The 26391-nt window shown below is 53.4% G+C and overlaps 11 protein-coding genes across 11 annotated transcripts; 2 read left to right on the forward strand and 9 right to left on the reverse strand.

Moving 5' to 3' along the window:
• Window positions 1–424: 424 nt before the first annotated feature.
• DACRYDRAFT_25032 (glutathione S-transferase C-terminal-like protein) lies at window positions 425–3325 on the reverse strand. Its single transcript, XM_040773974.1, has 6 exons — window positions 2368–3325; window positions 2198–2317; window positions 1407–2146; window positions 764–1349; window positions 593–712; window positions 425–541 (listed from the first exon to the last, which is right to left on the reverse strand). The coding sequence occupies exons 1-3, from the start codon at window positions 2838–2840 to the stop codon at window positions 2071–2073; spliced, it is 669 nt and encodes a 222-aa protein (XP_040624574.1). The 5' UTR covers window positions 2841–3325; the 3' UTR covers window positions 425–541; window positions 593–712; window positions 764–1349; window positions 1407–2070.
• A 177-nt stretch (window positions 3326–3502) lies between these two features.
• DACRYDRAFT_102359 (glutathione S-transferase C-terminal-like protein) lies at window positions 3503–4365 on the reverse strand (the record flags this gene model as incomplete). The annotated part of the gene is made up of 3 exons (XM_040767628.1): window positions 3503–3678; window positions 3725–3844; window positions 3896–4365. The coding sequence occupies 3 exons, from the start codon at window positions 4363–4365 to the stop codon at window positions 3603–3605; spliced, it is 666 nt and encodes a 221-aa protein (XP_040624575.1). The 3' UTR covers window positions 3503–3602.
• A 1390-nt stretch (window positions 4366–5755) lies between these two features.
• Window positions 5756–7344, reverse strand: DACRYDRAFT_97085 (uncharacterized protein). The gene is made up of 3 exons (XM_040777421.1): window positions 7014–7344; window positions 6458–6963; window positions 5756–6401 (listed from the first exon to the last, which is right to left on the reverse strand). Exons 1-3 carry the CDS (start codon window positions 7270–7272, stop codon window positions 5814–5816), a joined length of 1353 nt encoding a protein of 450 aa, XP_040624576.1. The 5' UTR covers window positions 7273–7344; the 3' UTR covers window positions 5756–5813.
• Window positions 7345–8273: 929 nt separating this feature from the next.
• On the reverse strand, window positions 8274–10285 carry DACRYDRAFT_25034 (riboflavin kinase). The gene is made up of 7 exons (XM_040773975.1): window positions 10029–10285; window positions 9751–9941; window positions 9572–9674; window positions 9015–9519; window positions 8578–8927; window positions 8447–8526; window positions 8274–8391 (listed from the first exon to the last, which is right to left on the reverse strand). The coding sequence occupies exons 1-4, from the start codon at window positions 10201–10203 to the stop codon at window positions 9404–9406; spliced, it is 585 nt and encodes a 194-aa protein (XP_040624577.1). The 5' UTR covers window positions 10204–10285; the 3' UTR covers window positions 8274–8391; window positions 8447–8526; window positions 8578–8927; window positions 9015–9403.
• A 324-nt stretch (window positions 10286–10609) lies between these two features.
• DACRYDRAFT_59044 (uncharacterized protein) lies at window positions 10610–11291 on the forward strand (the record flags this gene model as incomplete). The annotated part of the gene is made up of 2 exons (XM_040775535.1): window positions 10610–10777; window positions 11154–11291. 2 exons carry the CDS (start codon window positions 10610–10612, stop codon window positions 11289–11291), a joined length of 306 nt encoding a protein of 101 aa, XP_040624578.1.
• Window positions 11292–12263: 972 nt separating this feature from the next.
• Window positions 12264–13736, reverse strand: DACRYDRAFT_97087 (histone-fold-containing protein). The gene is made up of 5 exons (XM_040777422.1): window positions 13522–13736; window positions 13386–13451; window positions 13175–13338; window positions 13013–13114; window positions 12264–12520 (listed from the first exon to the last, which is right to left on the reverse strand). Exons 1-5 carry the CDS (start codon window positions 13598–13600, stop codon window positions 12503–12505), a joined length of 429 nt encoding a protein of 142 aa, XP_040624579.1. The 5' UTR covers window positions 13601–13736; the 3' UTR covers window positions 12264–12502.
• Window positions 13737–13878: 142 nt separating this feature from the next.
• DACRYDRAFT_25036 (small nuclear ribo protein F) lies at window positions 13879–14545 on the forward strand. Its single transcript, XM_040773976.1, has 5 exons — window positions 13879–13956; window positions 14006–14131; window positions 14191–14255; window positions 14306–14327; window positions 14380–14545. Exons 1-5 carry the CDS (start codon window positions 13936–13938, stop codon window positions 14413–14415), a joined length of 270 nt encoding a protein of 89 aa, XP_040624580.1. The 5' UTR covers window positions 13879–13935; the 3' UTR covers window positions 14416–14545.
• An 829-nt stretch (window positions 14546–15374) lies between these two features.
• Window positions 15375–16557, reverse strand: DACRYDRAFT_25037 (uncharacterized protein). The gene is made up of 3 exons (XM_040773977.1): window positions 16469–16557; window positions 15741–16410; window positions 15375–15690 (listed from the first exon to the last, which is right to left on the reverse strand). The coding sequence occupies exons 1-2, from the start codon at window positions 16494–16496 to the stop codon at window positions 15899–15901; spliced, it is 540 nt and encodes a 179-aa protein (XP_040624581.1). The 5' UTR covers window positions 16497–16557; the 3' UTR covers window positions 15375–15690; window positions 15741–15898.
• A 478-nt stretch (window positions 16558–17035) lies between these two features.
• DACRYDRAFT_119345 (uncharacterized protein) lies at window positions 17036–21073 on the reverse strand (the record flags this gene model as incomplete). The annotated part of the gene is made up of 8 exons (XM_040770769.1): window positions 17036–17204; window positions 17254–17980; window positions 18031–18479; window positions 18534–19101; window positions 19151–19468; window positions 19576–19709; window positions 19773–20113; window positions 20168–21073. The coding sequence occupies 8 exons, from the start codon at window positions 21071–21073 to the stop codon at window positions 17036–17038; spliced, it is 3612 nt and encodes a 1203-aa protein (XP_040624582.1).
• A 1503-nt stretch (window positions 21074–22576) lies between these two features.
• Window positions 22577–23197, reverse strand: DACRYDRAFT_119346 (uncharacterized protein; the record flags this gene model as incomplete). The annotated part of the gene is made up of 2 exons (XM_040770770.1): window positions 22684–23197; window positions 22577–22633 (listed from the first exon to the last, which is right to left on the reverse strand). The coding sequence occupies exons 1-2, from the start codon at window positions 23137–23139 to the stop codon at window positions 22577–22579; spliced, it is 513 nt and encodes a 170-aa protein (XP_040624583.1). The 5' UTR covers window positions 23140–23197.
• Window positions 23198–24221: 1024 nt separating this feature from the next.
• DACRYDRAFT_119347 (uncharacterized protein) lies at window positions 24222–25060 on the reverse strand. The gene is made up of 2 exons (XM_040770771.1): window positions 25003–25060; window positions 24222–24955 (listed from the first exon to the last, which is right to left on the reverse strand). Exon 2 carries the CDS (start codon window positions 24873–24875, stop codon window positions 24474–24476), a length of 402 nt encoding a protein of 133 aa, XP_040624584.1. The 5' UTR covers window positions 24876–24955; window positions 25003–25060; the 3' UTR covers window positions 24222–24473.
• Between the last annotated feature and the right edge of the window lie 1331 nt (window positions 25061–26391).

Below are 26391 nucleotides of genomic sequence, written 5' to 3' on the forward strand. Positions count from 1 at the left end.
AATCAGGCAGGGTCGTTGCCAGAAGGTTCGACGGGACAGATTGCAGGTTCCACCGTCGGAAACCCGAACAATGCCTCGGCAGGTCGGACAATCAACATCAAGACAATGTCCAACAGCCGATTGCCAAGGGGATCGCAGTCCGACTCATCAGAGCGTAAGCTGGTGCTAGGTCGTATTTAGAGGACTGTTGACGAATTTTGATGATGGTGGAGATTGCGTGCAAAGCAAGGACGGATTTTGGGCCATGTCTCGGTGAAAGAAAAGCCCGGGCCGTTGAAGCCGACCATCGATGGCGTCAGTGGATTGCTTACATAAATCCCTTCCGGCAGATGTTATCACACGAAGAAGCAGCACAGGGTTCAATGCAAGAACTCGGGGATCATCCACTGATTGACACCCGCTATTCACGTGTGAAACTGGTCATTCTTTTATTTGCCTCGCTGGTACACCTGTGCCCACTTCCTTCTACTGACTCATCATGGACGCCCGCTGCTCTAGCAATGCCTTGATAGCGGGGCGTTCCACCATGGCGTTGTGCCACCTAACAGATTATTCAGCCTGCGTTCGGCGGTGCAGGCCAAGCAGAACTCACTTGTACACAGCGGGGAACTTCTCCGCGATCGGATAGTCGTCAACAAGGATTGCCGTAAAGGCGCCGTGGTTCCATGGGATGAATGAGATATCGGAGATGGTCATCTTGCCAGCAACAAGCCTGTAGAATGGTCAAATTCGTGTCCGAGGTGGGCAGAGCAACGTGTCTAACCATTCCTGCTTGCTGAGCACAACTTCCAGAACACCGAGAATACGCTCCGTCTCTCCCTTATACCTCTATGGCACTGGGCACTTTCTCCTGGTGATAGAATTGGAACCAGAAGGACTGGCCAAAGTATGGACCCTGTCCCGAAGCCTGGTAGAAGAGCCACTGGTCCTGGTACGCCTTATCGGCGTCGGTCACGGCCGAGAACTTGTGCTCCTTGTCGTACTTCTCGACGATGTAGAGGAGAATGGCATTCGACTCCCAGAGCACGAAGTCGTTGTTTGCGTGGTCGATGATTGCAGGAATGCGACCGTTCGGGTTCAACTTGAGGAACTCGGGGCTCTTCTGGTCCTTCTTGGCGAAGTCAAAGAAGACAGATTCGTACGTGAGCCCGAGATCAGCCAGGAGATAGGCGACCTTCCAGCCATTGGGACCGCGAACGTGGGTGTAGAGGGTGAACTGCTTGCCGTGGGACATGATGTAGAGAGAGACGATCTGAGGTTGTGGAGAGCGAAGAGATATCCGTGAGTACTGGCAGGCTAATGAGCGTTCGCTAGCGTTCCCCTTTATACATGCCAGTTACGTTGCTAACCTGGAATCGTGAGTTAGTAGAGCAGCTCGTTCTGGGATTGCAGTTTTGTTGACCAGCCTGGGCGCATCTCTTGAGAACAAACTGACCTTCCGCTTCCAGCGAAGCCAGTGGTGGTGTCAGACGCAGCCCAACTTTGCCAGAAAAGACAGCTTCGTAATCAGTAGAAATCAGACAGGGCCATTGGCAGAACGTCCGACGGGACAGCCGGTTCAAAACCCGAACAATGCCGCGGGCAGGTCGGGCGATGAACATCAAGACAATGGTCCAACACCTGATTGCCAAGGGGATCATCGCAGTCCGAGTCATCAGAGAGTACGTGTTATGCTGGTGCTAAGCAGTCGTATTTAGAGCACTGCTGACGGATTTTGATGATGTTGGGGATTCGGTGCAAAGCATGGACGAATTTTGGAATATTCATCCAAGAAAAAACCTGGGCCGGTGAAAGCCGAGCATCAATTGGGTTATGCCGAAATGAGATTGCTCACATGAAACCCTTCCGGCAGGAACCATCCAATGTTCTGATCACACGAAGCACAGGGTTCAATGCAGGAACTCTGGAGTCCTCTGGCAGGTACCGGAGGCACGTCATCAAAGTGCCACAAGGACTTGCGTGGCGTAAGTTAAGTTCCCAGCTTTGGTGAGTGGGAGCTGTCGAGTACAACACCCGCAAATCACATGTCGAACTGGTATTGATCTCCGAGATACATGGGCCCTCTTCCTTCTAGTGACTCATCATGGACGCCCGCTGCTCTATGCACGCCTTGATAGCTGGGCGTTCTGCCATAGCGTTGTGCCACCTAGCGCATGATTCAGGGCACATTCTATGGTGTGGATGAAGTGGAACGTACTTGTACACAGCAGGGAACTTCTCTGCGAACGGATAGTCGTCACCAAGGATTACCTGGAAGGCAACGAGATTCCACGAGATGAATGACATGTCCGAGATGGTCATCTTGCCAGCAACAAGCCTGTAGAATGATCGAATCCATGTTCGAGCCGGCTAGGCAACGTGACAGACCATTCCTGCTTGCTGAGCACAGCGTCCAGAACACCGAAAACACGTTCGGTTTCGCCCTTATACCTCTCCTCCGCACTGGACACCTTCTCCGGATGATAAAAGTGGAACCAGGTGAACTGGCCAAAGTACGGGCCCTGTCCCGATGCCTGAAAGGAGAGCCACTGGTTCTGGTACGCCTTATCGGCGTCCGTCACGGCCGAGAACTTATGTTCCTTGTCGTACTTCTCAACAATGTAGAGGAGAATAGCATTCGACTCCCAGAGCACGAAGTCATTGTTCCCGTGATCGATGATTGCGGGAATGCGACCGTTCGGGTTTAGCTTGAGGTACTCGGGGCTCTTCTGGTCCTTCTTAGCGAAGTCAAAGAAGACCGGCTCATAGGTGAGGCCGAGCTCAACTAGGAGATATGCAACCTTCCAGCCGTTGGGACCAGCCGCGTGGGTATAGAGGGTGAACTGCTTGCCGTGAGACATGATGTTGAGAGAGACGATCTGAGGATGTGGAGAGCGAAGGGATATCCGTGGGTCCTGGAAAGCTAATGAGCGTCCGCTGGCGTTCCCATTTATACGCTGACGACGTGAACATGCCAGTTACATGAATAGCTAGTGATCGTGGACAGATCCTCTTACTAAGGGGTTGTAGCTTTGTCAAAGACCCGCGCGCCTCCTTAGACGACAGACTGATCTTCCGCTCCCAGGGAAACCAGTGGTGGTGTCAGAGTCCAACAAGCTTTGTCAGGAAAAACAGCTTCGTAATCACTGCAAATCGTACAGAGCCCATTTCCACGAGAGAGATTGCAGTTTCATTGGAAACCCGAACGATGCCCACGGCAAGTCGGACGATCACATCAAGACAATAGACCAGAAGCGGGCTACCAAGAGATCATAGTCCTAGCCATGAGAAAAAGAAAGAGGATGTCCAGGTGCTAAGAAGTAGTTTTTAGAGCATTGCTGACGAATTTTGAGGATGTTGGGGATTGGTTGCAAAGCATGGACGAAATTTGGAGGATAAGATCTATGTCTCGGTCCAAAACAAAAACTGAGCCGAGTATCGATTCCGTCATGCCGGAATGTGAATTGCTTCCATAGAACCCTCCGGGCAGGAAGCATCAAATGTCACGTGCACACGCCTCTTTCGTAAACCAAGTACATCATAATATCGGGAAGCTCCAACTGTACATTACAATACATATATACGAAGTATTACCATATAGACATCATCCCTATTCCGACGCATCAAGGCTTCTGCAGCGTGGCGGTGATCTCGAGGACTTTCTTAACAGCCGGGCGTGCTGTTAACGCAGTGTGCCATCTTTCATGTGTCAGCTGGTTTACATTGGCATCTAATTCTTCCATACCTGTACACTGAACGGAATTCATCTTGTACCTTAACCCCAAGAGCAGCAAGGGAGGAGAACGCCACAATGTTCCACGGTACAAATGATATGTCGGCGATGGTCATCCGCCCTCCTACGAGCCTATTGGACAACGGTTCAGCGGAACTCTTCTTGCCGCTCGATTGGGCTCACCATGCTTGCTTGCTGAGCACATTGTTCAACACGCTCAGAACACGTAGGATCTCATCTTTATAACGTTCCTGCGCCTTCAGGTCCTTCTCTGGACTACACTGATGGAAGTAGAAGAGTTGCCAACAGGAGGGTCCTTGTCCGGAAGCTTGCGAAAATAGCCATTGTGATACGAGCTGCTTCTCCTTTCCTCGCGCCGAAATCTTGTAGTCCGGATCGTACTGCTCAACCAGATAGAGAATGATTGCATTGGATTCGAACAGAACAAAGTCGTCGTTCAAATGGTCGATAAGGACCGGAACTTTCTGATTGGGATTGAGCTTCGTAAACTCCGGTGCCAGCTGTTCTTCCTTAAATAGATCTAGGTAGACGCTGTCGTATTTGAGACCGAGTTCCTCGAGGACCAGCGCGACCTTCCAACCGTTCGGCGAGAATGGACTGGTGTAGAGCGTGATGTGCTTGTGGGGGGACATTATGTGGGCCAACGAAGATACGCTGCAGTCGCACAGTCATTATATTAAGCTCTCCTCTGCGGTGAACCACAGGTACGGTATGGACGGACTTCGGGAGCGACTCGCTAATTGGTCTGACATCATGATGATCGGGCCGGATCATGCCGGAGCCGAACGAATTATGACGCCGATTGCGTATCCCGACGCATTCAGCGAATGCACTTTTGACTCCTCCAACTATGATTCAGCACTGTTGAACAATCCTTTTATGGAAACCGATTGATGGTGACGAGAACGATGGGCGCTTCTCCACCGGCTACTAGCACCTGCGCCCAGTCAACGCCTCTGATGTTCGCACAGCAACCTGCTTGTTCTAACGAACAGCGCGCATCTATGTATTCATTTCCTCTTTCTCCCTTAACGCCGTCTGGATCGTCGCTACCTCCTTGATGGCCGGACGATTCATCATGGCTGTGTGCCATCTCCTCAAGCTTAATACGCGGTAGCGACTAATGTGCTGGCACTCACTTGTACACCGATGGAAACCTTTCCGGAAAGTCGAACTCGCCTGGCGGGAAGATTACCGTCGACATGATGATGTTCCATGGGACGAACGAGATGTCGGCGATTGTACACTTGTTCGCCACAAGCCTGGATCGAGCCAGTCGGGTCAGAGGCATCAGACCGTGCGATATCAACGTTGGATGACGAACCATTCTCTTGTGCTCAGCACACTCTCCAATACGCCCAACACCCGCAGGACCTCGTTCCGGTACCTCTCCCTCGCGCCCGGAACATCTCCATGATGGAAAAGTGTGAACCACACCGCCTGTCCGAAATACGGCCCCTGTCCCGACGCCTGGAAAAATAGCCACTGCATCTGGAGGAACCGGTCCGTCTCCCCTTCAGCAGAGATCCTGTGTTCTTTATCGTACCTCTCCACCAGATAGAGGCAGATCGCATCCGACTCCCAGAGGACGAGGTCGTCATTCCCATCGTCGACGATACACGGCGTGCGCCCGTTGGGGTTGTATGCCGTGTACTAGGGCTGCTTGACGTCGGTGGATAGACTGAGGTAGACGGGAGAGTAGGACAGACCCAGCTCGTGGAGCACGAAAGAGGTCTTCCACCCGTTCGCGCTGCTGTTCTGCGTAAAGAGCGTGAATTACTTTGCGACATGTAAATGGTGTGGACTGGTTAGGAAGGTGACAAACATAAAGCGTCATTCCCTTCCACAATAGACAGCAGAAGCTTGATGGACATTATTGCGTCATTCGACATTAATATTGTTACACTCAGGGTACAACAATAGGTTAACAATGCATACATTTCGAACCGGGCCGACGACCAGCAGCGTCGCACCGAGTGGGCGAGACAGCAATCCACTTCCGTCGCAACTCCATCTTCCAGTCCAATGTCTTGCATATGTATCTATTGCTTTCTTTTCCGGAGAATCACATATCACCCTCCTACTTAGTTCCCCAAAACCCATCGATAATGCCTTTGACCTCATCGACCTCCCCTCCCAGGCGCCGCCTCGCCAAGCTCAGCTGGCTCATCGCCTCCCCTCCCATGTAGAGGGGGCATCCCACATTCTTTGCCTCCACCAGCACCCATTCCAGCCGCTCGATCCTCTTCTCCAGCGTAAGCTTCGACACGGCCGTGCTTGCAGCAGGCGCGGAAGTAGCAGAAAGGAGGGCGATCATCTCCGGGCCATGGGTGCGGAAGCTCCAGCTCGCACCGGCCGCATCGGCACAGAGGGTGAAATACTGCTGCATATCCAGCTTGAGGTGGCTCGTGAATGCCAGCGCTTCAGCAGCGCCGCACAGGTGGATAGAGCTGAGGAGGTCGAGCACGAGCTGGGTGCGCTGCACCTCGGAGAGGCTCGAGTTGGAGGACTGGACAGAGGAGAGCGGTATGGGGAAGTACATCCGCACCATGGAGCTGTCGTCGTCTGGTCCCCAGCCGAGGGAGACGCCGGATAGAAAGAGCTGTTCAGTGACGGAGGAGAGAGGGGTGGGGAACTGCGTCAGCCGGCCGGTGGAGGTGATGATTCCCTATGCGCATATATTAGCCCTGTGAAACGGAGTGTCGAACTGAGCAGGAAACGCACCAGATCCTTAAGCAGGATAGTAAGTGCGCTCGCAGCGGGTTTGTACTCCTCCTTGAGCGCCCTCTGCATCCTATTCTCGAACATCCAGCTCCAGCCATCCACCTCCTGTCCTTTCCCCACCACAGTCTCATACACCTTGACCGGGTCCAGCCCGAGCCTAGCTGCAAACCCAAGCGCCTCGCATGCAGCTGTAACGTGTACTCCCGCAAGCACCTGATGCACCATCTTCATATTGCTTCCTGCACCAACGCCGCCTTCGACGATGAAGAGCTTGTCAGGCGCGGTCAGTTCGAGCAGGAGCTCGTGCCCGTGTGCGAGGGCGGAGGAGGTGCCACCGGCCATGATAGTCAGCTCGCCTGAAGCTGCGCGTGCTGTGCCGCCGGAGACGGGACAGTCAATGAATTGCACGTCGGCGCGGTTGAGGTCGACAAGTTGGGAGGCGACTGAGGTCGCGTATGCTGAGGAGACGGTGGAAGCCAGGAGGAGGGCGGCTCCTTTAGGGAGGGCTATTGCAGCGGGATTAGTATAATGACGCTCGAGAGGGAGAGGAACATACCTTTGATCGCTGCTGCATCACCGTCGAACAGCGCGCTCTGCGCCTGTGGGGCACTCGCGACCATGCAAATGCAGAACGCGCATTCGCGCACCGCGTCAGCTGGGGTGGTGGCCACCGCCCCTCCTGCCGCTTTGAACCGCTCAAGCGTGGGCGGCCAGACGTCGAATCCAGTTACAGGGTGGCCTAGGGAGACGAGATGAGTCGCCATGCCGAAGCCCATAGCACCCAGGCCGATGAATCCAATCGTTGGTTTGGACATTGTCAGTCTTTGGAGGAGACAGGGAGAGCGCAAGTCAAAAGGTGCAAATCTGTGAGATCGTCTTGGTAGATATAAAAGAGATAGACTGCGGGCGGGAGAGTGTGCTGGCTGACAGCGACCTCCCTGGCTGTCGAGGTGGAGACTCGGGGCGACATGGCCGGCAAGAGCGGTGGTTCAAGGTGGAGGACAGTGCGACTCGGGAGTCAGATGCGGTTCAGGGCTCAACCAATGACTGACACCGGCCCATGTTCAGCCCGACCAATGCCGACTAAGATGAAATGGATATATCATTTTTACCTTTACTGACCTGTTTGGGTTGGATATATAATGTGACGATGAGCAGGTGTTCTTATATGACGTTGAATGAGAAGAAGAGGTAAGAACACTGTTCTCATGACGTCTTTCTCCTTTCAGCCAGTCAGTCAATAATACATATGGTATAAAAACAACTCTTAAATAACAAACAATTAAACTACCATTATGCGATTGGTCAACGCACACGACACACAAAGTAAACTGTTATCATTTTACCCAAGGATGTTCATCAATGTTACTGTAATCGGACAAAAGGAGTATACAGCGCTGAGCGTTCAAGCGTCCCTTAACGCCGACCCTCCAATTTCCCTCATTACGTACCGTCTCCTGCGCGTCCTCATCGTCCTCGACGCCAGTGCAGGCAACATGAACGTCCTTATCGCTATATGCTGTCGACGGGCACCGAGTATACTGGGAAGAACAGCGTTGTCCACTCTAGCACCGGCATGGCGTCCAGCAGCTCGGACGTCGCCTATCCTCACACGAGCGTACCGACTACACACCCTCACCCTCACACGCTCCCTTACCTCACCCACAGGTGCAACGCCCTCACCTATCTCAACCTCCCGCGTACTCCGTGTCTTCCCCTCCTTTGCTCCGTTCCAACGATCCGCACCTCGTGGAGCCCGATCACCCTCGCCTGCCCCCTTCCCCCGCTCCCGTCCCCCATCCCCACCGCAAAAGACCTGGTGGACCCGTTTCCGCCGACAGGTGGACGCCGTCCCCCCGAGCTGGATCATCTGGATCATCATAGGTATCAACGTCGCAGTCTGGATCCAATGGAATGTCGCTATCACGAACGCGGTGGGTCTTCACCTTGAACATATGCATTCGCCGCGGGAAGCTGAACTCGGAGTAGCAAAGGTTTAACGACCAGAAGTTACTTCAGTTTATGATGAGGAACTTTATGAGTTCGTGGGATAACTGGCAAAGAGGGCGCTGGTAAGTCCCTCCCTTCGCGCGTTAGCAGCTACGCAGACCACCGCACGACAGGTGGACGCTGCTAACGACTTCCTTCTCTCAAATCTCCACGATGCATCTCGGCGTCAACTGCCTTATCCTCTATCTCTCCGGTCCGACACTCATAGCGACGTTCGGCGTTTCCCCATTCCTCGGCGTCTACCTCGTAGGAGGAGCAATCTCCTCCCTCGTCTCTATCTACTGGCGGGGGAACAAGCCTGGCCAATCCGTAGGCGCGAGCGGGGCGACGTACGCCGCGCTCTCCCTGTATGCGTGTGTCTTCCCCACCGCGCAGTTCGCTTTGTTCGGGATCATCCCCCTCCCGGCATGGGCCTGTATGGGCGGGGTATTCCTCTATGAACTGGGATGCATGTTCTATCAGGTAAGTCTCCAACCACAGACATCTTCCCCCTCTTCCGCTCTCCGCATTCCCCGTACTCTTATGAAGGCGTGTGCTGACGACATGCAGGGACGTGGTAAAGTGGGCGTGGGAGGAATCGATAATGCGGGGCATGTCGGTGGTCTCTTAGCAGGAGTAGCGATGTGGTGGTTCCGTTTCAGGCGGTTCGTACCACGGTTATGATTTCCCCCGCCTACCTCAGCAACGCAACACAATGCGAGCATCTGCAGGTGTGATGTGCAGAGATTTTATGGGGATATTCGATGACCGAGCACACGGCAACATTTGCTACTTATTTGGGTTGGGTAAGATGGATGCTTGCCCTCTAGGTTGCAATCACCGGTCTATCAGATATCAGCTAATTGATACATCTTCTCCTCTCGTACGTCACGCATCGGTCGCCCAACCACTTCCTTCCATCCAAGTTGACCCTCAAAGCTTGCGATGAGAGCTCCATCATCGGATCTGGGCTCGAGTCCAGTGAGCGTCCTCCCTGTACTTGTTATACGTCGGACGGGCGACGGAGTTCAGTGTTACTCGGATGTCGGTAGCGATATCTTCTTTGAGTGCATCTGGGTTGGTGTCAGTACGCAGGAGGGAAAGAGAGAAGAGGGGAAGACATACCACGTGAGGTGTAATCCAGCTCTGGCCTGATGTATCCGAGCACGAGAACAGATATTTCGTGCCCGTAGAAATCATGTTCAAATTCGTGTATCACATGCACTTCCTGTCATACAGAATCAGCATCCCACAGAGCATATACTCCAGCCGCGCAGCAGCAGCTCTCTAGTAAAGGCACGCACAGCAGTCATCTTCTCATTGTTGTAGTACGGGTTGTTTCCCAGGCTCATGACCATAGGGTACACTTCGATCTCTGTCTCTTCTAGGTCTCCGGGCTTTCCGTGTGGCGGCTGGTGCACGCGCGCGTAGCCGTAGTAGATCCCGTGCTGGCATTTGGAGGCCATGAGCTCGATTGCGTCATCTGGAAGATTAGCTAGGCAGAGTGAGCATTCCACACTGAGGAGACCTCGGTCCAACCATCTTCTGAAAAGACGAGGCCAGGAAATAGGATAACGCTCACCTGTTGGGCATCCTAGCTCCTTCGACCCTCTGCCAAATCCCGGCTGCACAAGCCCGTACATCACGATAGGAAACGGTTCCTCAGGACCAGAGTCCGGCCCGCAGATGTTAGGCCGCGAAGCCCGATACTGCTCTGTACTGAGAGGCTCAGTATGTGGGTGATGCTCGGCTGCCATCTTCGTGCTGTACAAGGGAGAGAGAGACGATGTAGGATAACAGAAGTGCAGGAAGAGGAGTCAGAGTAAGCTAGGGCATTGGAAAGTGCTGGATTCTTCAGGGCGCAGAGGACACACGACCGACGGGTCTCCGATAACGTCACCTGGGGACGGATTATTATCGGCTCCGGGATTCGAGTATTTGCGCAGCCACTGCTGCGAAATTTTGGCTGTGGAACCAGCGTAGTCATCTTCCACTTTTCAGATCTGCGACCACGACCTCCGCAAACACCCTTTCGCCCACGATATTAGCAAGCATTATTGAGTAGAGAGCATCTATCGTACACATATATCGCATTATACCGTCCATATTCCGGCAAATTCTGCAATTCACTACCACACCTCGAACGAACACATACCAGCGAAAATGGCCAAAGGACTCCGCTCAAAAGTAAAGCGCTCCTTCCGCCGAGCAAAGCGCGAAGACTCGGTTTACGCTGCAACGCACGCCGCACGAGTCGAGCGACTACACCGCAAGCTCGCAGACAAGATTCAGACCGATGTCGAAGGAGAGGATGGTGACGAGCCGGAGGAAGTACCAGGTTGGTCACCCCCTTTTTCCTCTTCCTCTCTATCTCCTTCTCCTACACCCTCCTCTGAGAGTTCGGTCTGGGATGGCGGGTACCTAACCCCCGAGGCAAAGCATTGGGCTTATACTTGCCTTGGGCTGTTAAACCCTGAAGAGATGGGAGTAGAGGGTGTCCGCACGCTCAGAGAGACACCGTGGGATGCACAGCTAGGTTGGCTATTTGAGGATGCACAGTCACCCTACTAGGGCGTGCCGTCTCGTTGAGGATAGCTTTCCTCTTTTCTCTGGTGAGATAAAGGACTGTGCTAACCCTTTCTCTGTATTCTCAGAGCTTGGGCACCCTGCGGAGACGACAGAAGACACCGCCATGGAGGGCCTGAAGGAGGAGAAGATCTCGACACATGGGAAGCGGGACAACAGGAAGGAGCAATGGAAGAAAGCCAAGGGGTTCGATAAGGCCAGCAAGAGTAGGCGAAAGATGTTTGGAGGTGTTGGCGGGAAGGGGAAAGCGCGGAGATAACCCCTGTAATACGTTTCTCTTTTTTGGTCTTGATTTCTTTTTGTTTGATTTTTGTTTGCACTTGTACTTGTAAGGGGCTGCGATGATTATATCACTTTCCCAAAATTCTCGCAAATTAGCAACTTGCAGATACAACCCAGTGGCTGTGACAATGATATCAATAGACGTCTCTAAGAACGACCATGTCCACCAGCAACGAAGGTGGACAATGTACCCTCGTCACGCTGGGGATGTTCATCGTGGACCAATTTCACTTCCTGGATGAAGATGGCAAACCTACACGAAGAACCCACGAGCCTGAGGTGCGGGTTGATTTGCTTGCTCTCTATGCCTGATCACCAGCTCACGAGGAGTGAAGTAGATCGGCGGCGGAGGGACGTACTGTGCGTCTTACCCCTCTCTGGCACCCCTACCTGCTCATCATCCCTTTAGGTGCTATTGGAGCCCGCATATGGTACCTGCTTCTTCCCTGGCAGTTTATGTGGCATGATTCACCCAATCCCAGGCTCCCACCCACTAAGATAGGCATGATCGTCGACCGTGGCGGGGACTTCCCCACCATGTTCCAATCGACCTTGGACAGTTACGGAACCATATTTCATTATCGTGACGACCCCTTGCGCGGTACTACCAAGGTAGCTAATATCTACCGAGGGGAGGTACGAGGGTATGTTTTCTCCCATTGTTAAACGTCACTCTTTTCAAGTCGCGCTTTTCGCTAACGATGAGTCACAGGCTCGAATACCTTTCCCCTCGTGTTCGTATTTCGCCCAAAGATCTCGTCAACACCCCCCTTGCTCGACCTAAGTTTCTCCACTTCATCTGCTCCCCGACAAGGCGCTTGAGATTCTCGACGAGCTTCAGGAGCTACGATGGAATCCGGAGCTGATCTATGAGCCTATTCCCGTAAGTCTCACCTGAATGTGCTCTTGACCCATTGTTAATTGCTTCCTTTTTCCAATGTGCGTGCAGGACCGCTGTATACCAGAAGAGCTCCCCCAGCTCCGTCGCGTCATCCCACACCTACGCATTCTGTCCCCAAACGCAGACGAAGCTCTCTCCCTTCTCTCCCTCTCTGGACCTCCCACCAAGCCCCTCATCGTGCGCGCTACCGAGGAGCTATATAACGCCTCTCTCGAAGGGAAACCTGGGGCGGTAATCATCCGCTCTGGCGAGCTAGGCGCGTATCTTTATTCCCGCGAGTATTCTGGTCACTGGGTGCGCCCTTGCTTGCGAGAGGGAAGGGAGGTGGTAGACGTCACAGGTGCTGGTAACGCTTTCCTTGGCGGATTGGCTGTGGGTCTAGAGCTAACAGAGGGAAATGTACGGGATGCGATGTTGTAGGGGAGCGTGAGTGCGGGGTATACGATCGAGCAACATAGTCTTCGGCCGGCGAGGGAGCGCTGGGAGGTGGATGCAAGAAGCAGATTAGAGGCATTGAAAGATACAGTACAGGTCGAGGGGCTGGTACGAATCAAGAAAGAACATGGATCGGGTATCCGATCGTAGTATAGAGACGGTCGGGCCCAGCAATGATACAAATTAGAGTACACAAGGGTAGTTTACAATACTCTGCAACAGGGCCCCAATTAAGGGAAACAAACTTGTCCCAGCGGCACTAGTACCAGTACCACCACCACCAACTCCTTCTAGGTGCCTGATATCTGCATTCTGATGTCTTTCGAATGTCATGCATCCTCCGGCTGTCCCCCCGTTGCCGCAAAACGTGCTCGGCTTGCGGCAAACAGCGCCTCCTGTTGTCTGAGCAGCTCTTCTTCCGTGAACTCCGATTTGTTCAGCTTATTGCTCTTCTTTTCCCTCTCCTTCAATCCGTGCATCAGTAAACCGCTGTGGACCCAACACAGAAACGTGACGTTACACACCTTCTGTTGCACTTTATGCTCCTTCAACACACTCTCGACCTCTTGGACATAACTGTCAAAACCCAGCTCCTTTAGCGCAGCTAGTATATGCTCGGGTGCAATAGTTTTGCGTGATTCCTTTTCGCATATATCGTTCGCTTGCGAAGATATCAAGTGAATGAACTCTGATTCCGGGTCAATATCTGACAAAGAGGGACCATGAATAACGTGCCCACACAGCAGTCGATAATTAGCGTGACTGTGTCCTTCGCGCAGATCATCTCATTTGGAAGCATCTCTACATCCCAGAATAAACATATGCATGTAAGTATATATAGTGAAATCTTAATTTTCGGAGATAGACGCACCCTGTATGATCTTTTGGACCGTCGCTCGGGGGAGGCTAAGGTCGTCGTCTCCCCCGTGAAGCATCTCGTTGTCCGACATTTTCGCTTCACGAATTTCTCCGAAAACCTCTCAGGTGTAAACTTGATCAAGAATAGCGCCAGTTGCTTTGATTTTTCTTCCAGATAGCAGTTTCGGAGTAACTGTCAATTCCGATGTTGAGTGGCGATAGTTTGTTCCTTCGACACGCGGGCCCTGGGACGCGCCTCACCTCGAGAAAACCGCGGGGGTTATATAGAGTGCAGTGGCGATGCCGATTCTTCTGAACCCTGAAAGGAGGCGGTTGCTTCCGGGAAAAGGCCCTTGCTTGTCATAGGCGCGCACGACCACCACCACACCACTTTATAGACTTGTCAACATCAAAAAAATACGGCAATATGTCGTCTGGACCTGGACCTGTGCGTATATCGCCTTCGATGTATTTAGAAGTTTTTGACAATGTGTCAGGTCACTCCCGTTAACCCCAAACCGTTCATTCAGGACCTCACTGGCAAGCAGGTTCTCGTTCGCCTGAAATGGGGTTTCGAATACAAGGGGTATCTCGTCAGCACTGATGGGTTCATGAACCTTCAGGTGCGTCTTCCTTACCTTGGGGCATAAACAAGCAAGAACTGACTATATTTGTTTGCTAGCTGGCGAACACAGAGGAGTTCCAGGACGGCAAGTCGAATGGCGCGCTTGGGGAGGTATTCATCCGGTGGGTTCCTTTAACCTGCATACATGCACATATTTTAATCGGACGCTCAGGTGTAACAATGTTCTCTACATAATAAGTCACCTCCTTTTCCCCGTGAAGTCATATTGACTTGTTTTGTTAACACAGGGAAGCACCTGCCGAAGAGGTCGCTATGGAATAGACCGTCGCTCTCCATTGCTTGTCGGAGCGGTCGACACATCTGTACCTTGGTCTCTGTCATCTCGTGTTTTGTGCATCTGGTTGCCTGCTATGTGCACTGTATAATGATCATGATCACATGATTTTCGCTGCCCAATCTCCGCCAACAAAAATGTTTTCCTTCAGCACAACGGATGCGAACACCAGACATCTCTGGGTTATATCTTCATGTCATAGACGCTCATCGGAAACTCAACATCTTTTCTGGATTCCCTCGCTTCTTTTCTAGCTGCCGATCCCATTCCAGGATGCAACAATTAGTTGCTCCCACTGTCGATCGTCCGCCAATCCACTGGGCAGTAATGCGGGTGCCATGGCAGGTAAATCGCCTGTGCGTGCTTTCATTATTTCAGCTCAAGCCTCCCGTTACAAGCACATCAAAGACTCGCACAATGCTCAGCACCGCCCAAATAAGCTCGCACTTCCTTCATAGCCTCTCAGATCCCCTCGTATCGCCTGCTGCTGTCTTCGGCCCCCAAAGCGTGTTCGCCAAGTCCGCACAGTCCTGTTACCGACCTCCTGGAATCAGTACACTTCTGTACTTCAGTCACTTGGTCAGCTGGGAGGGGCCGACCTTCCTCACATGCTTTCCCATCCTCGGCGTGGGCTGCGAAATGGCTAGCCTTGCCTGCGGGTATAAAGGCTGCGGGACCGCGGGACCAGGTGGCACGTAATTCCACTGTATCACGAAAGTCATCTATAACAGGCTTTCATCAGATCTTAACCATATCATTTCTCTCCGCCATCACCTCAAAGAGTGTTTGACCTTTCAATGTGGCGCATTCATGTGGCAATATCCAATTTGTGGGTGTGGTTGAATGCAGCAAGTGTGCGGCGTTTTATCCGATCTTCATCAGTTCTGCCTTCTTACTCCGCTTTATGCCCGCAACAGTATGCGAGAACGGATTGTCCCATTATAGCTTCCCTCTTGTGGCTGGTCACATCATAGGTCTTCTCGTCATGTCGACTCCTCGAAACGGCTCGGCAGTAGGAAAACGACTGCGTTCCCAGATCACAATGCGGTATCAGATCAGGAAGAGATGATATGTGGAGATCAATATCCATCCCGGTAAATCGCGCTGGGATGATAAGGACGAGCCTCCTAATTTCTGGACGATACAACGCAACGATCTTATAGCTCGGAGTCACAGGGCGAGCTCCCCAAGTTATTTGCCCAAAGTTGCGGGCGGATCACGGCGATATATCGTGCTGGTCATTATCCACCTTCGAGATGAATCTGTGTCTCCGTGAGAACGTCTGTATGAAGATAAACACTTTTCACTTAACTCCTACGATTAACTTCCTAATGTATAAGTGGAGAGTGATAGACGAGAACAATATACAAAGGAGGGTGAGGCGAACCTAATATTGCCGATGGATAGTTTACAACTCTGCCCTGAACATAGCCTGCATGCCTGCGGCAACAATAGCGTCCATGCAGTCCTTCACGTCTGCTTGTTCTGTATGGCCTCCTCCAAACCGGGAACAACACCAACCATGTTCTCGATACATTCATCCGACATGATGTGAGTTCGTGCGACAACCACAGGTATGACTGCACCCCAGTTGATCGTGTCCGGCTTCTCGCTGAAACTTCTCAGTAAACGGGCGGTCCAGAGCCATGACTCGCCCGTCGTAATATCGCGCCGAACTCCATTCACTTTGCCATTAGCAGTTGTCGTCTCCCGATATTCGACAGGTCTATTGCCAATCGGATACCATCCTCGGATAGTGTAGTCGGCTGGATAGGTGCTCGTCATGTTCAAGATGAACTTGCCATCTGCTGGACGGGGTTGGGCGATAAAGTACGTGCCGGCGGTAGGCGTTACGGCACAAAACATCATTCCAAGATCTTCCTGCAACTTGCCTTCACGCTCTGTCGCGTAGACAGCGATGTAAAGGGTATTGGGTGTGAATGGATCGTGCTCGATCTCCATCGGCGTCGCATCATCATCCTCTGCAAGAGCACGTGATATCAGATATACACTCAAGAGGCTCGTCAATAAACGTGTTACCCTGCGAATAATCGATAATTCTCTGCATGTTGGCAGTTACACGCCGCGCGTTATCATTCCGCAACAAGCACAGCGGTTTAGAAGAGAGCAGGAAGTGACTTCGCGCATCCGAACCGCGGCGCGCTTGAGAATATTTAGGCAGCCGAAAGGGAACACATGGTCGGCATGTCGTCATGATCCCGATTAGTCCCTTTCGGTTTTGGGGATTCGGTGGCCAACGTTTGGTAACGGATCAAAGGTTTCATCAGGGGGGAACAGTCAAGATAATTTCGTGACAATCCCTGTGCTACGAGTACAGATAGTAATGTATGGTTACAGCGTGTCAGAAACCCCAAAAGCGCATTCGAGCATAGTGTAATAGGAGAAACAGCAGAGCAGAGATATTACGCCATCAAGAACAAACGTGTTCAAACTATTGCGGAATTCGCAAACATGGACGAGAGAGTGTCGCAGATAAAGTCCGAAAACCTACTGATACAGAGCGACGGAATGAGAGGCAGGAACGAAAGTCGAAAGTCGAGAGCCGAAAGTCAAGAGTCGAAAGTCAAAATCGAAAATGGGGAACATCTATGGTCGTGCCGTCAAGTCACTTCGTGACGTTGCGGATGATTTTGATGGTGGTAGAGGAGTAAGTAGCGCAGCCGGGGGAGGGATGGCACGTTTCTTTTTTCTCACACTGCGCGCAAGCGTCACCATTGCCCGAAGGTCTTTTTCCATTACTGGCTTTGTAAGCACGCTGCCGAATATTGTCAGTCACAAATCAAAGATGTAGATGTCAGGCATACCGGTCAACCCCAGCGTCTAGATACTCCTGCTGATCCTCAGCAAGCGCATTCCCCGTCACGCCAACGACGAACGTGTGCCTTCCAAGCTCGCGAAGCTTGTACACTACCTGCACGCCAGAATAGAACGGCATCTGGTTGTCAAGGAAGACGATGCCGTATTTATGCTCGTCTGTTGGCTCGTCCTGGTTCTGGCCGTTGGAGAGAGGGGGGATAACAGCGCCAGCGTAGAACGGGTCGGAGCTTAGCGCCCGCGCTGCCGCCGTCTCCCCTAGCAACATCTTGAGCGCTACGGAACCGTCTTCCGCTGTGTCGGCGGTACACCCCATGCGGGAGAGCATGCGTGCCATGAGCCGACGCGTGAGGTTATCATCATCGACGACGAGGACGGGCAGGGGTTCCTCTGCAGGCACAGCCGGAGCCGGGGAAGGAGCAGGGGCACGCACGGGGTTAGTGGCGGGCACGTCGGTCGGCGAGTCCCTCGGTGTAGGGAGGAGGGCAGCAGCCAACACACCCCTGTTCGGGGAGTACTTTGCCGTTGTCTCCTCCGGCGGAACAGGCGGTAGGAGGGGAGCGAAGGACTGGGTGGAGAGCGTTTCTGCCAGGTTGGGGGAGGGGTCGGATCGCACCGTCCCGGTTGGGGAAGAAGCAGGCACAGGCGCAGGAGCCAGGCGGCGAGATGTGAGCTCAACCATACCGTCATGTTCCAGGATAGTCTTCATCGCCGAGTCTACACAAGATGAGCTAAGCCTTAAACGTTTCAGAATCAGAAGCCCGCACCGTCGCTCAGGGGGGTGTCGAGGTACCCCTTAGACCCAGTGCTCGCTTGCGTACTAGGCGTCGCCCCCTCCACAGCGCGAGCGTCGATCACCCCCGTCTGGGGAAGAGGGATCCTCATCCCCCCCACATTAGACATGGCAGTGAACATCGTCCCTGTCCCTCCCGTCCCATTCATCAGTAACGGGGGAGGGACCTCCTCCTCGAACCCAGATGCAGACGGAGCCAAGGGCAGGTCCTCACTCACAAGCCGCTGCCTTTCCGTAACCGGGGCCACAGCTTCCTTCCCCACCCCAAGGGCGAGCTCGACCCAGAACGTACTCCCCTTTCCGACTTTACTGCGCACGCCCAGCCTACCCCCAGAGAGCTTGACGATATGCCTAACGAGAGCAAGTCCGAGGCCCGTGCCTTTCCCACCTTGATATCTGCCGATCTCCGTCTGGACGTACGGGCTGCACAAGGTCAGCCTGACCGGGATCATGATGGCAGGTCGAACGGGAACGCACCTAAATAGCTGGTTGGCCATTATGTCCCTAGGCCGGATCCCGACGCCCGTATCCTCCACCTCGATCCTAACGACAATACTATCTCTACCAGCAGGGCGTCCTCTCCACCTACAAGGACTCTGGTCGCTCCCGCTCTCTCCGCCAGGATCGCTCAACTCAGAAGCAGAACTGTTCCTCGGCTTCCCATCCTCGCTCGCACAAGGCCCTTCCCAGCGCTTGATCAGGGTCGTACGCACACACACCCGCCCGCCGGAAGGGGTGAACTTGCAGGCGTTGCTCGTAAGGTTCGTCACCAGCTGCCGAAGGCGCATCTCGTCCCCCAAGACCCAGCCTTCCCCCTGCACAGGGAGTGCGTCGGCCCCCGACTCGCACTCGGCCGCCGCGGCCCTATTCGCCTCGGAATCGATCGCCGTGTCCAGCTGGGTGGTGACGCTCAGCCCGCGAGCCTGGGCTGCTAGCTCGAGCGGGATAAGCATGGTGCGTATGACGTTATGGAAGCAGAAGGGAGAGGAGGTGGATTCAAACCTGCCCGAATCCATGCGGTTGAAGTCGAGCACGTCGTTTAGCACTACAAACGCGTCAGCACTTATCTCTCTCTGGATAGGGAGTGGTGGCACCTTTGGACATCATATTCAGACTCCCCTCCAGCGCGCCAAACTCAATATCATCCTTCCCCCTCCAGCTCAACACGTCCGGCGCCAAGTTCTGCACCGCCAAGAGGGCAGTATTGAGTGGGACGCGCACCTCATGAAATATATAAGATACAAAACGCTTCTTGCTATCGCTGGCACGACGCTCAAGATCCTGCGCTTTTTCCGTAACTTTGAATTGCGCTTTGAGCTGCTCGCGGAGGATGAATATCCGTCGTTCGGCTTGTTCGCGCATGTAGTGGACGTAGATGAGGAAGGCTTGGAAGACGATGAAGTTGAGTACGTCTGGCGAGCGAAGCGAAGGCACGTATATGCGAGAGCGCAGTAGAGGGAACAAGCAACCCAAAACATCAGCACTCCCCTCCACACTTTGTCCAAAAAGAAAGACTCACTCCTGACCCAACTGGACCGATCCGGCAGTATAAGCACACACATAAGTACAAAGTAGGCGATCGCGCCTAGGGAAGCGTAGAGTCTGTGCTGGCCGAGCGCGAAGAGGGCAAGGACGGGGAGGGCTGTGGCGAAACTGTGAGATTAGGTTAGCTATATGCGCGGATATGGAAGACGGGAGGGAGGGGAAAGGACGTACTAAAATGTCGACAAGAAGTCCTTATTCCCACACATCGGATGATCCACCGTCTGATAATACCCACACGCCCACATATCCCAAATGCTAAACCACGCCCAGCACCAAGTGGCCATGCATAACACTGGCTGGTAGACGATCTGCCAATTATGTCTCCATCGGAAACGGGGCGCGTTGAACAGGACCATCATCGTGATGGGCACGGTGACGAGGGGCGCGATCCCGAAATAGGTGATCTTGTTGTACAGGTTGAGGGGACGCGGGATAAGAGAGATCGCGAGGATGGTATTGAGGATATAGAAGAGGGAGGCTGTGAATGCGAGTTGTTTAGAGGTGTACCACCACTGTGCAAGATCAGCATTCGCTGTGCGGATAAATGCTAGCGCTGAGGAACTTACATCACGCCTGTAAGACTCCTCCTGTGCATCGCTCCAGAAGCTCAAGTCGAAAAACCGTCCCACAGCGGGCCAAACTCTGCGTCTGCACCACCCTACCCCACCCCCCAGGCCGAGGATATACCATACCAGAGCAGGGAAGGAGTTGGGCGGCGCACGGGAGGGGGGTTCGCGTAGCGAGGGAGGGTAGAAGAGGGGTTCGGGTTCGGAGGACTCGGATTGCGATTGGGGGAGAGCATGCGCGTGCGGGCGTGGGTGCGGGCGGGAGAGGAACCCGTCGACAACGATTTCGTCTACGCTGTCTGTGCTGCTCTGGTAGACCTTGCCTCTCCATCTCCCTGTGTACGGGCACCCTTCCCCTTCCTCCCCACCCCCTCGCTCCGCTTCTGCCAAAGCGTCCGCCTCCCTCTGCCCTGGCAATCCCGCCCCGACCCCATTATGTGTCAAGGCAGATAAAAAGAGAGCGTCATCCGCATCTTCCCATCGGGATGGGAGTGAGTCTGCGCTCGAGTACAAGCCCGGGTCTTCCGGTGCGGGGTTGGAGATTGCTGCTCGGAGATGGGCGAGACTTGCTCTCCAGCGGGAGATGGGCTGTGGGGAGATGGGAGAGAGGGGGAATGATTCTCCTTGTTGTTGGTTTGGGTTCGGGGTAGGGAATGGGGGTGTGATGGGTTGCATTGGGTGTACTGGGTGTATTGAGGATGTGCTCTTCCTCAGCTGTTGACTTGATCGTGGCCTGAGTTGGCTCAAGGGTGTTGCCCCGAGTATGGGAGCATGAGTGAGGTAAGGAGCAGTAGACGGTCTTGCTGGTTGTCGAATTGAAGTCCGTCGTTGTGTGAATGCTTGAGGGATGGAGGGTGATGAATGAGGAGTGTGGGACGGTGTGGGAGTAGCTGTAGGGGTGGCCATTACCCCCGCTTGCTTCGTGGGGTTTACCGGTGGTTAGGGTTAGAGAGGGTTAGAGAGAGTGGGCAAAGGGGACGAGGCGAACAGCGAGCGAGCAGCTAAGAGTAAAGTGATGGGAATATGCGCCACATTGGTTCAGGCACACACTTCTCTCACTCCCTTTCAAGTCTCCGCGACATCCGTCCCTTTCTCTTCACCATCACATCATCATCACTCTAAAGCCTCTAATACTCACGCTTGATTAGATATCACAAATACATTCTCTGTTTCATAACACTAGACTGAATACTCCGGCTATACCACCACCACCGCCATGCTCACACCTCAACATCGCCCTGCCATGCCAGCGAACACTCCAGAAAGAACCGCCCTACTCTCCTCCTTCAACCCAAAAGCCTCGGCCCTACTCAACAGGGTCTGGGGGTTCGGGTCAAGGGTTCTCTCCTTCCCTGACTTGTTAGGACAACGGACCTGATCTTCCCTCGCTTTTCTATCTAAACTCCTGTCAGGCGGTTGTCTAGACTCGGTGTTGCCTTCTCCATTTGTCGTGGGAGCTGGAAGCTAGTCCACACGTTTACTTCTGTTCTGTCCTGCACCCTCCTGCTCTTGCTCTTTCCGACAACTTGAAGCTCCGTAGCCCTGCCTAGCCCTGGTATCTCCGATATCTAGCCAAAGGAACAACACGAGCAACATAACTGGCTTACGATGACTCCTATACCTCCTGCTATGACAAATACAGACGATCGTCGATCCAAATTCCGACTCGTCCAATTAACACACCCAGTCACTCGGAGTCTCTGGTCTGGAGAAGAGCTCTTGACGCCGGTGCTTCGGCTTGCTCTTCGTCTGTCTTGCTAATGGGATAAGATACGGTGGCTTGGCAGAGCTGTGTTCGCATACCGCGCCCGGTTCAGACCCTCAAGCCCAACCCCCATGCAACACCAATGCAACCAAGCTCACCCGAAGGATGACAAAACCAAATCTTTCCCAAATCAGCAAGATATGCCGCAAAAGGAAGTCATAAACACCAGCGTATCGCAAATGACCCGCATACGCCACGCTCGATCCAACCCCTCGTTTGTCTCGTCTGACCTGGCGGGGAATCAGCAGACCGGCCGTGATCACGGCTTGTTCTTCGTCTGTCTTGCTAATGGGGTGAGATACGGTGGCTTGGCAGGACAGGCAGCTGTGTTCGCATACCGCGCCCGGATCAGACTCTCCAGCCAACCCCGGATGCAACACCAACGGTACAACCAAGCTCACCTAAAGGATGACAAAACCAAATCTTTCCCAATTAAGGAAGATATGCCGCAAAAGGAAGTAACAATCCCCAGCGTATCGGAAATGGCCCGCATCTGCCACGCTCGATCCAACCCCTGGTTTGTCTCGTCTGACCTGGTGTGGAATCAGCAGATCGGCCGTGATCAGTCATGTGCATAGATGTATACAGTGCAGTACAATGGGCAATGGGCAGTACCATGAATCATGGTGATGGCCATGCGTCCGCTATCCCTTCAGCTGGAGCCTCGTATTCAGTAGTGCAAACGTCCCGCGACATCCACCCTACGAGAAACGACAGGCTCGGACTACATAGCTCCCTTCGACACCGGTACCATCCGAGCAGTATATTTCCCCTCTACAGCGTCGTACTTCCCATCCCTAGCAGCATACACCTCATCCCATCCATATACCCCTTTTGCGACATTGTACCCATATACCTCCAGCGCATGGTCAGGCACCATCAGCCCATCGTCCAATTCGTACCAACTCTTGATCCGTTCCCCAAAGTAACGTTTCGCAATGCGCGCGACCTCCTTCAGATAAGTCTCCACGTTCCCCGCGTGGCTACCCGACACCTTCGAGCTGAACCGGCGGAATCGGTGTGCCTCCCGCATGAGCGTGGGCCCCTCGCCCTGCTTGAAGACGAGGTCATTGTTCTTATTGATGGTGAAGTTCTCGTCTCCGCGGTAGTAGCGAATGACAGCTTCGAGGAAGTTCGCCCATCTAGACATGTCCGGCTCGGAATCTTCGAGCGGAGGGTAGAGGTCAAACCCGCGGTCAACGCCCATGATTTCTTTGTTCTGAGCACGGTCGAAGAGGTGATGAAACAGCTGAACAGGTGATCGTCGCTGTAAGGTGGATACAGACAGATAGGTATTCTGTGCAACATGTCACTTCACGCCTTTGACTATACCTTCGCTGACTCGTGTTGCACACGTGCAACGTGAGAGGATCATCGACTCCCTCTCTCTGGTTCTTGCCTTCCTAAGTTCTGAAGATAACAGTTTTTCTATTCTTCCTCCTGTCGAGCGGTTGTCTAGACTTGCCTTCTCCCTCTGTAGTAGAAGCTGAAAGCTCTCCTCCGTTCGTTCTGTAGCGCTGGCAACTCCCAGCAAAGCTTCCCTTCCCAACTTTCTAATTTGGTCTCCAAGCGCGCTGCCTCTGATACGTTCGTCTGCGATCCAGTCAGAGACACCTCAACGAGCATGCCTGGCTCGTGATGAACATGCTAAACCGGCCCTAACGGTGCCGAAATACAGAAGATCGTTCAGCCAAGGTCCACGCAACAGTTGGAAGCAACAGTTCCAAGCCCAGAAGCCCAGAACCAGCTCCTTGGCTTCGATGAAGAGCCCCAGCTTGTTAGCCTTTGAGCTAATCGGGAAAGATCAATGGGCGCTACTAGTTGCTTGTGCTTTGTCCATCTTTCATTGGGATAAGATGCGGTCGCTTGCCAGTGCCGTCTCCTTTCATGCCGACCTGTTTCAGACTGTTAGAACCCAGGGAGTTCAACTGATTCTCACCCTATAGGCACCGCTACACACCGGACTGGTGATGCAAACAGCCTACGACTAAAATAGGGGTTTAGGGAATGTGAGCAGGGCCTCTGACTCGTCCTAGTTGGGAAACTCGTCCTAGTTGGGAAAGGTGCGCAGTACGTGGACGAAGTCGGAATTTGCCGGAAGAAGCGGATGCGTGCCCCTGCGTGGAGTTAAACTTTCCGCAATCGGAGTCCAGCATCATGAGAAACATCTTCGCTCCACAGCGACTTCCGTCTCTCGATGCTGTTTGTTGGGATCAGTGGGTGTAGTATCCACTTCCGAAGTTCGAGCAGTTGGAAGACTGCACCAAATGCAGGTGACTCTCCCGCCAGAAGGCGCTCCGATAGCCGCAAAAGGCAGTGATGCTCCGGTACATATCGCCAATGACCCACATCCATCGGGGGCGGTCCAGGGTTTCTCTCGAACGATCTGAATGGGGAATCAGCAGATCGGCGGTGATCAGTTGTGTGCATGTTCGATGTAGACAGTGTAGTACAAAGTACAGTACCATGTATGTTCAATGTACCATGTGCAAGGCAAGCCCTCCGGCTTGCGTTCATTAGTCCCCACCCCCCAACTGCTCGCTACCCCTGCAGCTCAAGCCCAGTGTTAAGTGCAAACGCAGCGAGTGCGCCGATGTCCACCATCTCCCTTGGCATAGCCCTAAGAAGGGCAACACACCAGTCCCACGGCCCCCAGGTGCTTCTATCACCCGGAAGGTTATTAACGACGTCGCACGCAACTTGCATTTCTCGTAGGTCCGTTGGCCGCGTCGAGCATCGAGACATGGCGAATATTTGATATCCGTTCTGCAGCAAGCTCAGAGGAAGCATCATGATTCTCCCTGGCTCGTCGGGCGAATCGTACGCATAGTAGTACGTGGCGGTCGCGTAGGTGTTTGCGAGTGCGAGTGCGACGTAGCCAGAATGGTTATTCACCGAGTAGATGAGGATGTGCATGTAACCGGGGGTGTAGTTCGTAGGCATTATGGCGTGCGATTATGGTGGATGTTGCGGGCCGTACGGGGTGTAGATACCTTGTCCGTAGGTATGGAGAATGCGACCGGCTGTAGTCTGCTTAGCTCGAGATGGAGGAACAGCAGGCGATACATACCTTATATACGGTGGTCGTGTCAGAAGGACGTGTTAGGTACACTGCATGGGAGCATGCGAAAGGACAGATTGGAAATGCGCCGAGCGCTACCGGATAGGAGGTTGCTGGCCACTGAAAAAGTCATTAACCAATGCGAATTCTTCCGCTGATGTCATCGAACCCTGATTCCCGTTTTGTCCGACAAGCACTTCCTCCTCGGCTCCGAGCATTAATACGGCCAGCAGTCAGCTCGCACCGTCCTTCCGTCTCGCACTTTCCCGGCTATGGCGGAAAGTATCGTAGCCTTGTCCCTTTATGGAACTTGCCGCATCCCATTGATCACACATCAGCACAGCGGGTTCCTTTCGGAACCGGACCAGGCGCTCGGCTGACCCTGGCTTCCTCTCATTTGGGTGGGCCTCGGATGTGACCCGTCGGGATATGGAAACCACGAGGCCTGGGAAGTGGGCATGCCTTTATCCCGCCATGCGGAGTCGGCACTTGTCTATATAAATTCATCGTGTGCGTGTCATTGCCTCATGTGTGTCCAAAGGGCGACAACGTTCTTACCTCCATGAATAGCACTAAGCGTGCCCCGCACGTGTACCCCTATGTCGCTTGTCTCTTAAGTGATGTAAGTTTAGCACCGAAGTGTGGTCTGATCAGGGGGAGACAATGCGGGCTCGGTAAGAGATGCGAGTCCTTATCAGGAAGAATCTTGTACTCGCAGCTCGTTCGATGAAGGAAGAGCTCTCTGCGGGCGGTGATACATTCTTGTGCTTGGCATTGAATCAACATAGATTACCCCGATCTCTACCTACGAACCATATGCTTTCTTCCCCCCTGGCACTGCCAACGTGTCTATCCTCTTGTGTCTTCGGCAAAAGAGCATACCTCGCCCTCGCTAACATCGTCTCTCTGATCCTCTGGTATATGTTCCACCTACCAGGTCCACGGTCCTGGGGGACATTTGCATGGATCAAGCCTCGGCAGAGAAACGGGATATTATCCTCGATCATTGGGGCCAATACTGTCGTCCCTTTTCTGGCCAACAGACGCCCGCGAAGCCCGGTTCTCACCGCCTCTCCGGGAAGTGAATCTCGAGAACCTATCGCCCTATGTATCACACACAGGATTGCAGTGAAGTTCAACTTTCGCGGGAATGTAGTGCCCTGATGGTGAGGCTATATAGCAGCCTCTGCTTCTTTAGGCATGGGACTACAAAGGCCGATGTTATGCCATGTACATATGTATGCGGCGTCAGTGCTGATCCCCGCTGATCGAAGTGACGACGAAGGTGAAGTGTAACCTTGCATGCCTGGTCCTGCCGCCAAGGAGGTACAGATCATCCCGATCCAGATGAGAACTTCAGTCACAGTGCTTGGGGCATGGATAACGAAAGATTTGCTC

Source organism: Dacryopinax primogenitus (assembly GCF_000292625.1).
Source record: "Dacryopinax primogenitus strain DJM-731 SS1 chromosome Unknown DACRYscaffold_22, whole genome shotgun sequence".
Lineage (NCBI taxonomy): Eukaryota > Fungi > Basidiomycota > Dacrymycetes > Dacrymycetales > Dacrymycetaceae > Dacryopinax > Dacryopinax primogenitus.